The following is a 16,846-nucleotide window of genomic DNA, read 5'->3' on the forward strand; positions in this document are numbered from 1 at the left end:
TTTCTGAAAATTCAAGGGCTCTGTCACCTGGAGCAGAGCCCTTGATCTGTGTGATTTTGAATGAGTCTGAACCAGAGCTCTGAAAATGGGCAAAATTCTCCCATTGTTTCTACCTGACAGCAGTATTCATCTCTCCAAAGGTAAAACAAAAAAACCCAACCATCTCCTTTCAAATCTGAAAATAGAATCGCGTTTTGCCAGCTTCCCCCACACAGCTCTGCCAATGCACCGCCATCGCGACTGGAAGCATCACAGCTATTCCAGGCCTGGTCCCCCACAAAGATCGGCCAATGCACCTCTTGTCCAATCCTCAGCACCCCCTAACTTTTCAGGCCTGGAACCAGTCCCCACAGCTCTAGCAAAGCTTCTCAGTCTTGACCTACAACATTTTCATCTCTTCCCCTGCTGTTCCGGATCTAGAGTCACACACAAATCTACCAGCATGCCTTAATCTGCAGTGCACCACGATATTCCAGCGCTGGAGCTCTACACAGCTCTGCCAGTGTCCCTTGTTCCTGACTCGTCAACTTCCACTACTGCTCCTGTCCTGGTCTTCCCTGAATCGAAGCCACCAACCACGTGGAGCTGCTGGTTGGGTTTATAAAACGGACAACCACCCAGCAGGGTCTAGGGGAAACTCACCCATCTCATTGTCCCATACAAGCCTTATTTGAAGCCAGCTCTTTGGAGGTGAAAGGCTAGTGCATGAATTACCCCCATACTTCTTCCCTCCATCAGAATTCTTATCCTCTGGAAAATAAATAAGTAAGCCACTGTCCGTCAGGAGCAGCTGGTCTAGTTCTTCTGGATGGCTGAACGCTTGGCTTCCCCGTACAAATCGAAACTGGCAGCAGAGAGGCCACTGGGCAGGAAGCATCACAGATTTCAGGGCTTCCTGAAAGGCAGATTGAATTCCTTTCTTTCTCCCCTCCCCCATCCCCTTTTGTCTTCATTCTTCATCCTCTTCTCAGGCATTTGTTAGCCTTCCTCTCCAGCAGTAGCACGGCATCTTCATCCTTAAATACACAGTGGAGCCTCCTGCCTTACTTCACTTGCCGACCTGGATCAAATCACCAGCGTCTTTTGTCAGCCATCCACACAGCAGGGTCTTGATGCTGCTGCTCTTTCACCAGTGTCAGGAAGCTCGTTTTGATCCTTCCACCAATATCTCTACTGGGAGCAAAGCCATACCTGGGATAGGGTGGAGGAGCAGCACAACTACTGATGGTTAGCCCCAGGGTCATGACTGAATACAAGGGGCTGTCTGCCTCCCACGAGGATGAATTGCGGCATGGATGCTGATCACCCTGGAAGGAGGGGGGAGAGCTATACAGGGGGAGGTGGAGGAAAAGGGGATGAGAATCGACAAACGCTGCTACACAAATGTTCGTCGTCAAAGCCCCTCCTTCCCCCATTGCTGCCGATGTACGGAATGGCAAGGAAATCCCCAGAGGCCTGGTGCTGAGTGTGACTTATGTGGCTGAGTGTCTTCAGCCGTTGCTTCCTGAGTCAGGAGCAGTTTCAGAGGCAAATCCGGTCTCTCTCTCCACACTCAGTGGGTGTCCTGATCAGGGGGTGTCCGGCCTCCCAGCTCATCTGAAACCCCCACGCGCCAATGGCATTTGAAAGCAATGGCTTTGATGTAAATCCATCTCCCCTACAGCCATACACAGAAATCGCTGGCAGGGACAAAGGTCCCTGCCTCGTCTCACAGTGCCACCGGCTTTTGTTTGGAGTAGGAGGAGGGATTCCCCCGCCCAGGCCTGTGCAGCTTATGCGAAACGGCACAGCACCCATGCTGTGCTTAAGTGTGCTGAAAGCCCCTTTGCTTTTCATCTCTCCCCTGCTTCCTTCTCATGCTCCAGGCTCAATTCCAGGGCCCTCTCGGCTCCCTGTGTGTCTCTGAACCCAAACCAAGGCCAAGCCAGTCAGGCTGCTTAATGCATTGCTGGAAGGTGTTGAATGCCATGGTGCTGGATGCAGTAAAAGAGCTGAACACCACAGGACAGAAAACCAGCCCATTCTCTGCTACACGCCTGCAAGGTTGTGGCCCGTGCGGGAGGAAGGAAGCAAGGACTGAGCTGTGCATCTGTTGCGCAGGCGTTAGCCTGGCAGGGGTGGGTATCTATGTGCGTGTAGGCTGGGTCTGCAGGGATGCATGTAGATAGGGGCGGAGAGGGGCATTCCTCAGTGTGCAGTTGTCTGCACAGCTGTGTGGAGGAGAGCATATGTGGGTTCGAAGGGGTGTGCATGACGGGTGATTTTGTGTGAGTGCACACCTGCAGGCAGTTGCATGCAAGGGCAGCTGCAGGGCTGTGACTCCATGCAGGTGGTTGTGTGAGACAAGCAAGTGGCAGCGTGCATCACTGCTGCTGGTTGTGTGGGGGAAGGGGGGGGCGGTTTCTGTGCAAAGGTGAGTGGGTGCTGTATATTGCGTGTGTGTTACAGACCAGAGATAATAGCACAGCCTTCCCCGCTTTAGTGAACTTTCTGCCCTTCTGCAGTACCTCCACCCTGAGCATCTTTTAAACCATTAACACCCTCGGGATGCTGGTCAGTGTTGTTACCCCTGATGGATAGCTGCATAAAGCGAGGTCCAAGGAGGGGAAGTGACTTCTTCTTGCCTTTTCATTCATCCAAAGGCGTGGAAGGAGTATCCAGAGTCAGAAAGCTGCCAGCGCTGGTGAGAGGGACTTTGAGGTGTATTGTGAGAGCAGCAGCGGAGAGAGAGAGAGAGCCCTGATCCTCATTCATTATCTGGAGGGACAGCGGAACAGATATCCAAACTCAACTCACACAGCTGGGGGGCTGTGACGCAGTTTAGCTACCTTTTGCCTCCTGCTAGATTTCCTTTTCATGCACCTAGGGTGGGATTTTAACAACACCTGCATGACTGAGGGGCTCAAGTTGCAAGGAGAGGCAATAGGATTTGCCCTCCTATCTCACTTAGGTCCTTTTAAAAATCCTAGCCCTAGGTTTCAGCTGGGACAGAGACCATGACTGTCAAAAATCTCATACCCTCATTGAGGCTGTTCTCAACAGCAAGCGGAAAATGTCTATCCTTTTGAGATGTCTAGCCTGTTTTTGTGGCTCCAAAAACCTCCGTAAGGAGCAGACAAGCATCCAGCCATTCGGGTGTTTATTCAAACTGAACCATCATTGCTGCTGGCTGGGAGGATTCCTTCTTCGCCCCAAGGGACTGGAAGTGTTAATAAATCACCACTGCTCCTTTTCATGGAAGTGCCTTGTTAAAACCCCTTACTTCAGTAATCTTCCCACAGCCTGTCTGTCCCATGAATCCCAGGAGCCTCCGGAATGGGGACCCAGAAAATGTAGCTGGCAAGAATTTGCGGAAATCATTCCCTTCTATTCTCTACCCAGGGATTAGAACTATGTTAATTGCAAATCCAGATCTGTTGTGTTTCCTTGAAATCAACATCCCAGCATCAGTCTCAAGGACTGAGCGTTAATCTCCCTGATATGTACCCCTGAAATATTATCCAATGTCAAATGGTCTGGGATTCAGTGCCTGTCATCACCCTGGATGTACTGTCCCAGTGCTAGACTGTCCTTTGACGGAGGGCTGATCTCCATTGAATCCACCCTCTCTGCTTCCAGATCTCACCGGCCAGCCACATGTGGATTTGAATAGAAAAGAATGGGCAACCCACACTAGGAGAAGTTGCATCTTTGTTCCCCTCTAGTGGTTGATCCACATTGGAGGATAAGAGCCTATTACAGCTATCAGCTAGTGGAGCTGCTCTTTTAGCTACTCAGTCAAATCATAGAAATTCTGTGTTTAATGCTGAAGGTCATGGGTTGAAACCCTGCTACCAGCTTGAGAAAGGTTATTCCAACTGCCCTGAAAACCCCACATTTTAGTCCAGATCTCTTTGGTAAATGTTAGGGGAGCCAGTAGCCAAATCCTGAAGTCTTTGCTCTGCTTTTAGTCAGTTCTCCTTACTCAATGACTTCACTGGAAGCTTTGCCTGAATAAGGCTAATAGCATGTTGGACTGTATTAGTAGGAGCATTGCCAGCAGATTGCGGGAAGTGATTATTCCCCTCTATTCGGCACTGATAAGGCCACATTTGGAGTATTGTGTCCAGTTTTGGGCCCCCCACTACAAAAAGGATGTGGACAAGTTGGGGAGAGTCCAGCGGAGGGCAACAAAAATGATTAGGGGGCTGGAGCACATGATTTATGAGGAGAGGCTGAGGAACTAGGCTTGTTTAGTCTGCAAAAGAGAAGAATGAGGGGGGATTTGATAGCAGCCTTTAACTACCTGAAAGGGGGCTCCAGGGAGGATGGAGCTAGGCTGTTCTCAGTGGTAGTAGATGACAGAACAAGGGGCAATGGTCTCAAGTTGCAATGGGGGAGGTCTAGGTTGGATATTAGGAAAAGGTTTTTCACTAGGAGGGTGGTGAAGCACTGGAATGGGTTACCTAGGGAGGTGGTGGAATCTCCATCCTTAGAGGTTTTTGAGCTGCAGCTTGACAAAGCCCTGGCTGGTGTTATTTAGTTGGGGTTGGCCCTGCTTTGAGCAGAGGGTTGGACTAGATACCTCCTGAGGTCCCTGCCAACCCTCATCTTCTCTGATTCTATGATTCTAAGGACAGCAGGGCATTGCTCAACAACATCAGAAGCTGAGAAGGCAAATAATACATTCACTCCTCCTGGCAGCTGCTGGCTAGTGGCGTCTCATTTTAACAGATGCAGCCATTTCTCAGTCATGCCCCTTTCGCTTTGATGCTGAATATTTTGTGGTGTGTATATAAAGATTTCTGTTATCACTTTGGGGTGCTTTTCTAACAGCTCCCGTCCCTGCATACGCATGACTGCAGGCTTGGATAGGAAAAGCTGTGCTTGCTTTCTCCCCGTTGTGGGATCAGTCAAACAGACTGGGGGTAAACAGTTCAAGCATATCAAGGCTTTCACACTATTCTCTTGGTGGGGAATAGTTGGATTGGAGGGCTCCTAACAGACGAACAAGTCTTTAACCTTTAGGCTACTGGCTCAAATGTGTCCAGGTTAGTAATACCTGGAAGTTGTCATTTCTACAGCTCTACTTATGGACTCATTTGTTGTTTTTAATCCCGGTCCTGGTGGAAAAACAACAATCGTGACGGGTGCCTTTGGTTACAGTCTTAGAGGGAGGCCACGGGACTGAATGGGATATGAAGATTTAACTACCCTCCCCCTCCTAAAGTTGGTCCTTCCGTGCCGGGATTGGGGTGGTATGATGGAAAGGAACTCTGCTGATGTATCTATTCTTTCCAGAGCAGGTCTGGCTCCAGACTGCTGCTTTATCTCCTCTCCCCATCTCAGATCCAGTTTCCATTGCACCATTTCTCACTATTTATTCTTGGTCTCTGTACTTTCGTAAGCGCTAAGCCCCTCCTGTCCGCCTCTGCTGTCAAACGCCGGAGTTGTGACTTTGCAGTCATTTCGGTGGTGACAGATTGCGCTGGTACAAATGCAGGACCAAGCAGAAGGAAAAGCTGGGGCGAGGGGAGAGACATTTGTTCTGAATCGCAGAATGGCAGGGATGGGCAGGAGCAGAGCTGGGGGTTTGGTTTGCAAAATCTTATTAGTCAAGTGATCCAGACCTGGCTGGTTCGGATTTTACATCCCATTTATTAACTGCCTCAGAGAAATGGCTCCCATATTGTCTCATGTCTAATAATACTTTGCACAGATGCAGCACAGCCGCCTGTCTCAGGGTCTCAAAGCAGTCCCCAAGCATTCATGAAGTTAGCCCTGTGAGGCATAGGGAAGTATTAGCACCTCCATTTCACAGATGGGGAAACTGAGGCACAGAGAGGTCCGATGAGGTAAGACTGGAGGAGAGCCAGGAATGTAACCCGGATGTTTTGACTCCCACTCCTGTGCTATCCTCCCTTAGGACACTAGCTAAGGGAAACACGGAAAATGACCAGCCAATTCAGCTGCTGTCTGCATTAATGGTCTCTCCTTTCAGGTGAGCTCTAGTCCTCCAAGCAGAATTCTTCTCGATAAGCAAAGGCCTTTACCAAAATAATAATATAATAATGGTGCCTAGCTCTTCTGTGGTGTTTTTCATCAGGAGATCTCAAAGCACTTTACAAAGGAGGTCAGTATCATATTATCCCCATTTGACAGCTGGGGAAACTGAGGGACAGAGCAGTGAAGTGACTGGGCCAAGGTCACCCAGCAGAGACAGGAACAGAATCCATGTATTCTATCCACTAGGTCACACTGTCTTCCTGGTTCCTTTGCTTTTATTGCTGCCTCGTTCCCTGCTCCCCCCCCCCCCAAAGTACAAACAAGAACCAACACGGGATGAGATAGCGCCACCCTGAAAAAGAGCCTGTGCTAGCCCAGCAAGTTCAATTGAAAGAGAAGCGCCCACCTGCCCCTGGAGAGCGTGCGGGAATCCAAGGGGTTACACCCATCTCAGTCGTACTGTGTGCACAGTGAGATGCTGCCTGCACTCGAGGAAGCACACGTGGTGTAGCTTGCAAATGTGCTGGGGTAGAGATAGAACTGAGTGTGACCCGTTCACTGTTCCCCTCAGCGCTGGGTGGGGACATGGGGCGACTGGCTGATGGGGCACTACAAGACATGAGAGCACAGGCACTGAGAAGGGAAGCTCCCTTCACCTGCTAGTCTGAGTGAGCGGCAATCCGGTGATTAGAGGCGAATCTCACTCTTGGCAGCCTTTGACTCACACTCCGGGAGGCTGCTTTGCTGGGACGGGGATGGAGCGGTTCCCTCCTGTGAGTTGCGTGGCAGGGAAAGCTGCTGTGTACGGTGAGTTGCCTTTGGCCCGGAGCCTAGGAGCCCTCCGGTGTGCCAGCGCTCGTTGTATTCCAGGGAGCTTCAGCTTTTCTTATCGCCACGACTTTCTTCCTGAAACAAATCAGAATACAGGGAGGTGATAATATTACCAGATGTCCACTGCAGGCCACATGACAGAGCAAATTGTGTCCTGCCTGATTCTTATACCATGCCCATTGCCATGCCATCTGAGCAAAGTGGCATCTCCGCGCAGCCCCTGGCTCCTGCCATGTTCTCCAGGTAGCCTGTCGCAGGCTCCCTCTTACCACCTGTGCCAGGGGAAGTGCTACTTACTTCCTCTGTGATATTGTGTGGAAGACGCTCTCAATGAATGATGCCTGACAAGGGAGATACCAGGAGGACAGTAGTAGGAGAGGGAAGAGGAAAGAGGAACTAGCTTAGACTGACACAAACAGTAACAGCGTGAAATTCTCTGGCCTGTGGTATACAGGCGGTCAGACAAGGATGATCATAATGGTCCCCTTTGGCCAGTGGGAATGGGATTCTCCCGGCAATTCCCTGGCTATGCTGGCACAAAGAGACCACAAAAAAGTTTACGGCAGCTCTGGGCTCTGTGTACAAAAGTATCCCGGGCAGTGGTATGGATTGTCTCCATACAGGTTCTGCTGTGACTGCACCTGCAGTGTTCTGTTCTGCTCTCTTTTAGTCTGTGCAGCTTTTTATATCACGCGTATGACTCTAGTATACGAGCACCTTCCCGTAGCGCAGTAAATGACATGACTATGCAATACCATCTGGCCACCACATCATCAGAAGGAAGTTGATAAAATGGAGAGATTTGAGAACTTTGGTAACTCGGCCAGAGGTTATAGGTCTATTATGGAGTGGGTGGGTGAGGTTCTGTGGCCTGCAATATGCAGTTCCGACTAGATGATCATAATGGTCCCTTCTGGCCTGGAAGTCTACAAGTCTATGAGTTCAGAGAAGAGCAACACGTATAAGGGGTCTAGAGGGATGAATTCTGGGCAAAGACTCAGAGAACTAAACATGTATAGTTTAGCAAAGCAATGGCTAAAGGGGAGACAAAATAGTCTACAAATACTGGAAGGGTATAAACACCAAGGACGGAGAGGAATTGGTGAGGGTCTTGCATGGGAGTGTGACTAGCAAGATTCACTGAAACTCAAAGTTAAACTCCACGGTGTGACCAGGATGGACCATACAATAGTCCCTGCTGAGGTTTGCACAGCTCTAATAATAACCCTGTTTCTACTGGCTGCCTGTCATGAAATACATTCATAATCTGTTGCTGTGGGAACGTGTCTCTTCCCAGGAAGTCCATTTCATGGGCTGAGCAGACAGTAAAATGCAGAGGAACAAACACAAAATCGCTTCAGAACATCCCAGAATGAAATGCAGGAGCCATTTGGATCTGGTTCCCTGCTCTCCAAATCTTGGGGTGTTTGTATCTAGGGGCTTTGTTGTAGCCCATCCCTAAAGAGAAGTCTGGAATTCCTGAACAAGGTATATTTGAAAGGGTCTTGAGAAGGGAAGAAAAGTCGGGAAAGAGAAGATGTATGCAGCAGCCTGGATGAAATCAGATGCTCACCGAACACCGGGTAACCTTAAGGGGTGAGCTGTTCTCATGGTGGTTCAAGTGTTACAGCAGAGCATTAATCAGGGCCAGGAGACATTAGGGGAGAAGTAGATTGCAGTATGTATCAACGTGCACACATTGGAGACAGACTGAAAGATATGCCAGAGAGATAGGGAAAGGCTGCTGCCTGGCTGTACTCATAAGCACACAGCAATAAATGGTCTGGCGGAGCTTATTAAGAATCTGATGTTACGGCACCTCTGGCGCAGTGTGAGACTGTCGTCCCCTCTAAACACACAAGCCAGCTAAGGATGGGAGAATGCAGACTGCCTAATTCTGTACATCTTGCATTCCAAAATTCAACCCTAACCTGGTGGGGCTTGTGTTTTTCCTGGGGGAGAGAGAGAAAAGGAGCGCAAGGGGTTGTGGGAAGGAAGAAGAAACAAATCCAGTGAAAAGATGAGCAGAGAATGGGCAGAACAGAAAGAGACTGAGAAAAAAGAGGGGCAGATTGACTGTCATTTCCCATTATAAAAGCCTATTTTCTGTTGCTTTATAACGTTGCCAGATGTTAGCCATTTAAACTGAAATGTTTGATGGTGAATGTCCTGCCTTAGGCTGATTTTTGAGGGTGGGGAGGTTCAGTGGAAATGGTGCCGCCATTTTCAAGAGCTAGTTTAGGGGGAACACACGTTGTTTTGCCCATATTAAAAAATTCTTACAGCTGTTTAGTTGACAAGCTCTAGCATCTCCCTGCGGTGGAGAAAGGGCTTGAAATCTGGCAGGGTGGTCACCCTGGTGTCAGGATTGTGCCTTTTGCTGGTCTCAGGGAAAACCTGCCCAGATCTGACCGAGTTATAAGCCATTGCAAAATCTCAGCTCCTACGTGCTCAGGGGAGACTTGTTAGAGTGTGGCAGCTAAATTCTCTGAAGCGTCTGTCTACACTGAGCACGCTCCGTCCCCACCCAGCTCCCCTACCTGCTGACTGGACTGCACATGGGCCATCCACACAGAACGACTGAGGGTGCCCCGGCCTGGGGTTGCAGGGGCAAAGCAGGGCTGTCCTGGCTGCTGCAGGCTGCTGTGATGCTGTGATGAAGTGAGAGCAGAGAGTCTCACCTGTGTGGGCACCCGGGCACTGAGGAGGGGAAGGAGGAGGCATGCCTGACATCCGGGCAAGGAGTGATGGACAAGGAGCCTGAGGTCCTGGAGCTGTGATGGGTGGAAGACAGTGACTTGGTCAAGGTGCTTGGTGTGTGAGATTGGGACTGGCTAGGAAAGGAAACTGGGAGGAGGAGCCCTGGGGAGAGCCTGGGGCAGAGACAGGCTGGTGGGGCCGGGGAGAAGGTTGTCCACGAGGAGCCGTCATAGGCCCTGTGTCTCATTTAAAAGTCATACAGAGTCTTGTGAGGTTAGCGTGGGGATGTGCCCCTCAGGGATATCCTGGATGAAAGATACATGTCAGACCCTCTTGGTGTTGAATATCCTCAATTCCTGTTCCTAAAGGGTAAAAGTGATTGGTTTTCCCCCACACATAGCCCCCCAGAATGCCGCTGGGGTCCCCTGCGTAGGCAGCATCAAGTCCCACTGGGAGCCTTTGTGTTTTCTGAAGCCGGAGAGGAAGGGAGAAGAAGCGGAGGCAGGTTTGTCCATAGCCACATCTCCGGATGAAGGGAGCCTGCGTAGCCTTTCCCCACACCCTGACGTGTGACTCGTTTCTTTCAGATCACCAGAAGCTGGAGCGAGAGGCTCGGATCTGCCGTCTCCTGAAGCATCCCAACATAGGTAGGCCAGCGTACCTTCTTTCTCCAGGCCAGGGACGCATGTGTCTGGGGAGCAGGGGCGGGCAGCGAGTGCCCTTCTGCATTCCCTTCCTTCCGGTCACACGCTGCGCCCGCCACCACTTCCCATTGAGGGAGGCTGTGGGGCTCCCTGGCAGAACTGGACAAGCTGAGCAGACTCCCGGGGCCTCCATCAGTATTGAAAGGCCTGCCTGAGGGGCAGACGCCTGGTTCTCCTCCCACTCATGGTGCTGGTCAGGAATGGCTCCCCTGAGCTCGGGGCAGTAGGAGTAGGAGCCCGTTGTGACAAGAAAAGTCGGTGCGAAGGGCTTTAGTTCCCAGAAGCCAGCCATTGGTCCCTACGGGACATGCCCGTCCTGTCTTAACCTGAATTTTCAGGGGCTGGCTCCATGGCTTCTTCATTCTCCCGGAGAGGCGACTTCTTCCTCCAGTAAGATCTAAGGGTGATGACCCAAAATCCATTGAAATCAATGGACAGACTCCCATTGACTTTGCATCAGGCCCTGTGTGTAGCGCTTGGCCACATAAGGAGAAGCAGGAGCTGACGGGGGGATGCCATCGAGCGGGCAGTGCTTCCATTTTTACCCCTCCCCACTCCCCGGTGTGTCTTTCCTCAGGGCTCTCCAAAGGGAGAGCAGATCCCGTCAGGGAGCGGCAAAGGGGTGAGGGCTGCAGGGGAGGGTGACACGAGAAGCGGGGGCTTTCCCACCAAATGTCCATCTGATGGTAGCCTCCTTCAGAAAAGCTGTTCCAGGAAAGTTCCTGAGCCTCTGGGAAAGACAGAAATAGGCCAAGAGAAGAGAGACAGAGAGAGGGAAAAAAACCCCAACCTCAAGCCCTGATTCAATCTGTCGCTCTCCCCATTCTCCCAGGGCCCGAGCTGATTCTGGCCGTGCCAGAGCTCGCCTCCCCAGAGGAAGATCCCCACCCAGCGGGGAACGTGGTGAGCAAGGCCCGTGGCTCTCAGGGCGGGATCTAGGGAAAGAGCCTTCCCTCCCCCCGGAGACTCTTACCCCAGGCAGGAGCGTTGTTGGCTTTTTGCACCGTCTTGAAAAGGAAACGGTTTGCAACCTCAGAAGCAGACGCTCCATGGTGGTATCACCCCCAGAGCAGCCCACCGTGCTGAAATGGACCCAGCTTAGCTCTAAACTGGGGGTTTTCCCCCTCATCTTGCCGCTCCCTGTTGCCTCGTTTTCCCTCTCCGGGCCAAGGAGGGCAGTGATGAAGTAGTAGACCATTGCCCAGGAGGTGAGGGCCGCTAGAAAAAGCCAGGCACTGAAGCATCGGCCGCAGAATGCTGAGCTCTGCAAGCCATGGCCTGTCCGGGTGAGCTCCTACACCTGTCTGCCCCCTCCCAGTGCACCACTCCAACAAATCACGTGGTCATGCAGTGCCCACCTCTGCTCTGGGGCACGCCGTGGTGAGGGGGAGGCAGTAAGAGGCAGCAGAAAGTCAGTCCCAGGGGTGAGCCCACGCTGAGCAGGCTCCGTCCGCCCTGCGCTGCCTGGAACTGCACTCCCCGCTCAGTCCCACTTCGCCCGCCTCTCTCCTTCGCCCAGGCACACACACACGGTCCCTGCTTCATAAATGTTTCAGCTCCGAAAGAGCCTGTCAGCTTCAATCTGTCTCAGGCAAATGCCTGTGCAGCAGCGTCAGGTCTCCTCTGCATCAGCTAGAATCACAGACGGTGCTGGACCACGCTGTTGCCATGACAACAGAGGCATTTGCTCTCCCCCCCCCCCTTGCTCCAGCTGGAACAACGCTCCTGGGCAAAGGGAAAACAAACTGGGGAGTGAGGGGGGGTGAAAAGGGGCATCAGCCACACAGTGAGAGAATCTGGGGGGGTGGGGGCAGAGCAGAGAGAGGGAGGGAGGGAAAGGCAATGGCCACCACAGCAGTGCGGCTGATTTCCCTGACATTTCGCTCCTTAACAGCTCATCTTTGCCACCCTGACGTCTCCCAAGCAGCACAAGATAAGAATTTCTCCCAGGCTCTCTGGGCTAGAGATGAGAGAAAGCGCAGCCCCAGAGAGGCAGAGTGTTGTGCGTTCTCCCTGCACAAAGAGAGGAGCGTCTCCTTTCAGTCCAACTGGCTTTTGTTTGGGGATTAAGGGAAACCGTACAAGAAAGAACAAAAGTAAAGTCTCCTGGGAGGAGCGCAGTGAAGTGTCTGCTCCCGGCATGAGGCATGCAAGGCCGAAAGGCTGCTCTCCCCACTCCCAGGGAAGGTGAAGGTGCAGGACAGAGAAGACGAAGCCATAACAGTTACGTAGCTGCATACAGCACATAATGGAACAGATCAGGGCTCCTGTGTGTAAGTAGCTAGAGCAGGTGATTGCTGCTAGATTCACTTCCCAGCTCTAGTCATGGATTCACTGCATGAGCTTGAGCAAGGCAGCTGTGCTTCTCCAGGCCTCTTCGCTCCTGACCTGCCAAATGGGGATGACAACATCTCCCTCCCTCCCAGGGGTGCGGAGAGGCTGGGTTCAGTACAGTACTTGGAGGTCCTCAGGCGGCAGACGCCCACGATGTGCAGCGTTCTCATTGTTCTATTCATGCAATGAATCCGGGGGAGGGAGGGGCAGAGAGAGAGAGTGGTCCCGCCCCTTTGCACAAGACAGAGCACAGAGGCAGGGAAATCTTCTCTCCTTGTCAAAGGTTTGCTACTCCAGCCCTGAGCACAGCTAGCCGGCATCCTGCACTAACTGGACACCTGAAGAACCTTCCCACTGAAAACTAAAATGATCCCATGGGCATTTGGAAGAAGATGGCCAGGGAATGAGCCTGTCGCTGCCATGCATGTATAAGTTCATGCAGGAAATACAGCATTTTTCCTGCTGACAGGTGCAGATTCCCTTATCCCCACTGCCTGGCAGGGAGCATTCGTTATGGCAGGCCTGTAAGTCCGTCTCTGGCCAGTCATTATCTTCATCTTCTTATTCTCTTCCTCCTCTCTGTTTCGGATCCACTCCCCGTTAGCAGGAGGGAAAAGCTCTGTCAAAAGCTGCCCTGACACCGGCCATCCCAAGCCGCCCCACGCTCAGCGAGGCATGGGCAGCACCCACAGGCATGGATGTGTTTTGCTGATGTTAGGGCACAGAAACCTTCGGTAAAAGTCTCCGGTGTCAGAAACGGTCCCAAGTCAGAGCACGTGGTGCACCCTAGCATCCCCTGGTGGACAGCAAAGGAACTCTGGGATGCTTCCTCCGATGCGAAGCACATGTGGTCCACCACAGCGGCAGGTGTTTGCCCCAAAGAGGCCGGGATTGCAAGGAAGCAAACCGGCAAAGCGTGCAAGGTGGGCTGGTCTGATGCCGCCCTCTCCTCCGCCTCTCACAAGCGCCCTGTAGCACAGACAATCAGTAACAGGGCAGGCCAATCCACTAGAACAGCCTCACACAGCTGCATAAGCCAGAGTGCCTTAGAGCTGCTGTGACATACGCTCTCTGGGTTGGGCCCCGATCCTACCGAAGTGAATGGGAACTTTGGTACTGGCTTTGCAGATCTTCCAGCCATGCCGCGTTTTGAGGGTGCAGATTGATCTTCACCAGTCTCGCCTCCTTCTGATTCACCACCCATTTTGGCATGCACTCCTCATGCACACCACTGGCCTCAGAGCAGGGTGCACTACGCTGGAAAGGGTTAACAGAGCAAGATGCGGATGAGCCCAGTCTGGTTGCTATTTATACCCACAAGGCACTTCTCCCCCCGCCCCCCGCACCCCTACTGTTCGCTGCTGCCTGGAAACTTGGGAGCACCGCTTCCCCTGACTGCAGCACAAACAGGCTAATTACCCACTGATGATCTGGAATGAGCTAGAATGCTGCAGCCTGGAATTTAAGAGGAGAAAGAAGAATCCATGCCATCAGGAGAGCAAGGAAAGCCAGTCTGCCGCGGAGCCCAGATTCCTGGCAGAAGCCAGAGCCATGGCCTGCGGGACCGTACTACCTTTACAGGAGCAATGCACCTGCCCGTCCAGGGGATTGTGATGTTTTCACTGGCCTGGCCCTTCACCTCTCATTTTAATTAGAGATGGACCCAAAGGTCCGAAGTTTGAAGCTGTTTACGTCTAGCGTGTTGCTTTGGCCCATTCTAGAGATAGGAGCCAGCTGCACAATCTCAGTTTCTCGACAGATGTCCGGATGTGAGGGTTTGATCTGACCCACCTCTGATTCTGGTAGACATGGGTGCTCCTTCTTAAATAGCAGGTCAGACCCTGTCATGCCCAAGCATAACTCTAACAGTCGTTGGGTCCTCAGGAGCCGCACTCACCATACCATGCAATTCTTTTGGAACCTCCAGCTGGAGAGACGGCAGGAAAATCCTTCCTTCCTGATGAGATGTGGACCCCTTAGCAGGATTCTCATTCATTCCCTATGGCAACTTCTAACTGACTTACTTCTCCATGGACATGGTGCACTCTGCAGTTACGGGTGGTGTTGCACATCCAGGCACATGAAGGATTCCCAGGAGGTGGCAAGCTGTACCAATCAGAAGCATTGCATGCACTGTAGCTAGGGGTGGCCAAGCCAAGGACAGAGGCTTGAGGGAGGCAGGGGTATGTAGGTAGGCACGGGAGGCTTTAAGCCTTCATGACCCCCAGCATGGCTCTGACCATCCCTGAGGTCAAAGCTTTGTGCAATACTTCCGTAACGAAACCCACAGATTCGGAGTGGTGTGGAGCAGGCTGGGCTTAGGTTTGAGTGAGGCTGGTTGGATTCCTGGTGTGGGGTGGAATCCTGGAGGAACTCGGGGGTTTCAAATGACAGTGCCCCACCCCTCCCCCCCCCAAGCTGGGCAAACCAGGGTGGTGTCAGTTGAATTTGGCTTTGAGGTTTTGAGTTCATTCAAGTTCTGAGGCTCTGTGTGAAACTCCAGGCCCCTATCCCTTTCCAGCCTCAAGCCTGGACGGATTCTTTGGCATGGCTCCTGTCACTGACCACGTCCCCAAGATGTATGTCGAGGGTTCTCATAGGAACCGGACATCTTCACGGAACAGGAGGGGACGTTTCTCTCTTGACCTGCGCGGCCATCACAGGACGACAGAAGCATCGTAACCAAGCATGAGAGAGAATAACTGGAGGAATGCAGGTCTCTGCGCGTTGGGGGATGAATACAGGAACCTGCGATGTGAAAGGGGGGAAATACCAATAAATAAGAATAACAACCATGTCTCAGATCTTCAGATCCACAAAAGGGGCTGAAAGCAAAGACCCACTCAGGCATGGCAACCCTACTCCCTTCTCTTCATAATTATTAATGAAAATACAACAATCAACCGCCTGGAGGACTCTGCCTCTTGGCGAGATGTCAGCATGGATGGATCATTGCCTCCCTGGGCAGCGGTGATAGTGGCAACTCAAGGAGACTGAAGGCGAATGATGTCAAAGGAGATGACGACCTTCTTCCTAAAGAAACACAGTCAAAAAACTACAAGAGAACAAGCAGCTAGCTTCTGAATTGCACCTCTGTGCAATGAGCCTTTAAAGAAACCTGCTGTGGGACCTGGACTAACAGATACTTGACTGCAGCCAAATGCTGTTCAAAGAAACCCCTGACTGTTCTCCATTATAGCTATTGGAAGTGGTTCTCCACGTGCATTGGGGCACAGGATAGTGAAAGCACTAGTGAAAATAGCATACTTTGATACTGGCATACTCTAGGGCACTCCACTTTTACCTAGTTTCTATGGTTCACGGTGTAACCTGGTTAATGTAGGCACTTTCCTAATTCGTAGGGCTCCGGGTGTATACTTCTGAGGTTGCGGGGCCTTTCACCAGTGAAATTATCCTCTATTAGTTAACAATTACCAAGCAGAATACACATGCTGAGCATACAATGCTATGCTCACCAATCCTGATCATGCAGGTGGACTTTCCCAGTTGGCCAGGCAAGATTGGTCTCGTCTGGGTTCTGGTTGCTGCACATCATGGACGTGCAGAGGATTCTAGCAGCTCCGATTTTGGTCTGTGTCCTGGAGGTGAATTCTTCTTCCAAGTCTTTCCTTCTTCTTACTCTTCTTTGTCCCAGCTGGTCTCCTTTTTGCACCCCAGTTTATATAGTGAAACTTGAGTCCTGCTTAGCTATACTTTAACTAATCATTTTACTAACATATACCAAAATAATTCTTTGACCAATCCTAACATATTGTGAAATAATTCTTTAACCAATCATACCTGACCACTATAGTTGATGTAAATCTTTGCAAAATTAGTTATGCAACAGACAGACACCATCAAAGAACTAGACAGAAACCAGACAAACAATAGAGAAGTGGGGACCATAAAGGCAAAACAATAAAATGTCGATTTTACAATCACAACTGTTGATAAGTAATTCCTTGCCAGACAAAACACGATCAAACAAAGTTTTCTTTAAACATCTTAAGATCTGATTCTGTATCTGGTTGTGGTAGGTACCATCAGGAGTGTCTTTTTAACAGCCTGATATTACATTGTCCGATGCAATGTAGATGGAATGTGAAGACGGGACTCACGGCTTCTTAGCTCATGGCTGTTGCTGCTTAGCCAAAGATCAAGGCCCCAGCTCTTACAACGTGATGTGACGGTGTTTATTGAGGATGTCACCTGAATGCCCAAATGGGAGGGTGTCCATCGGGGAACATGGTCTTGGTGGGTTTGATGGCTGGGACCGTTACATCTACACT

General features: G+C 51.3%; 1 protein-coding gene across 2 annotated transcripts in view; it reads left to right on the forward strand.

The window, feature by feature from the left end:
• Nucleotides 1-16,846, forward strand: part of CAMK2A (calcium/calmodulin dependent protein kinase II alpha) — a 70,735-nt gene that overhangs the window by 19,530 nt on the left and 34,359 nt on the right. For both annotated transcript variants that reach the window (XM_067566926.1, XM_067566928.1), the window contains exon 3: nucleotides 10,104-10,163. In XM_067566926.1, the coding sequence (XP_067423027.1) occupies nucleotides 10,104-10,163 (60 nt within the window). The remainder of the gene's footprint in view (nucleotides 1-10,103; nucleotides 10,164-16,846) is intronic.

The sequence above is a fragment of the Emydura macquarii genome, unplaced genomic scaffold, assembly GCF_026122565.2.
Source record: "Emydura macquarii macquarii isolate MOO-44397 ecotype Brisbane River unplaced genomic scaffold, CSIRO-AGI_Emac_v2 contig_2768, whole genome shotgun sequence".
NCBI classification, from domain to species: domain Eukaryota; kingdom Metazoa; phylum Chordata; order Testudines; family Chelidae; genus Emydura; species Emydura macquarii.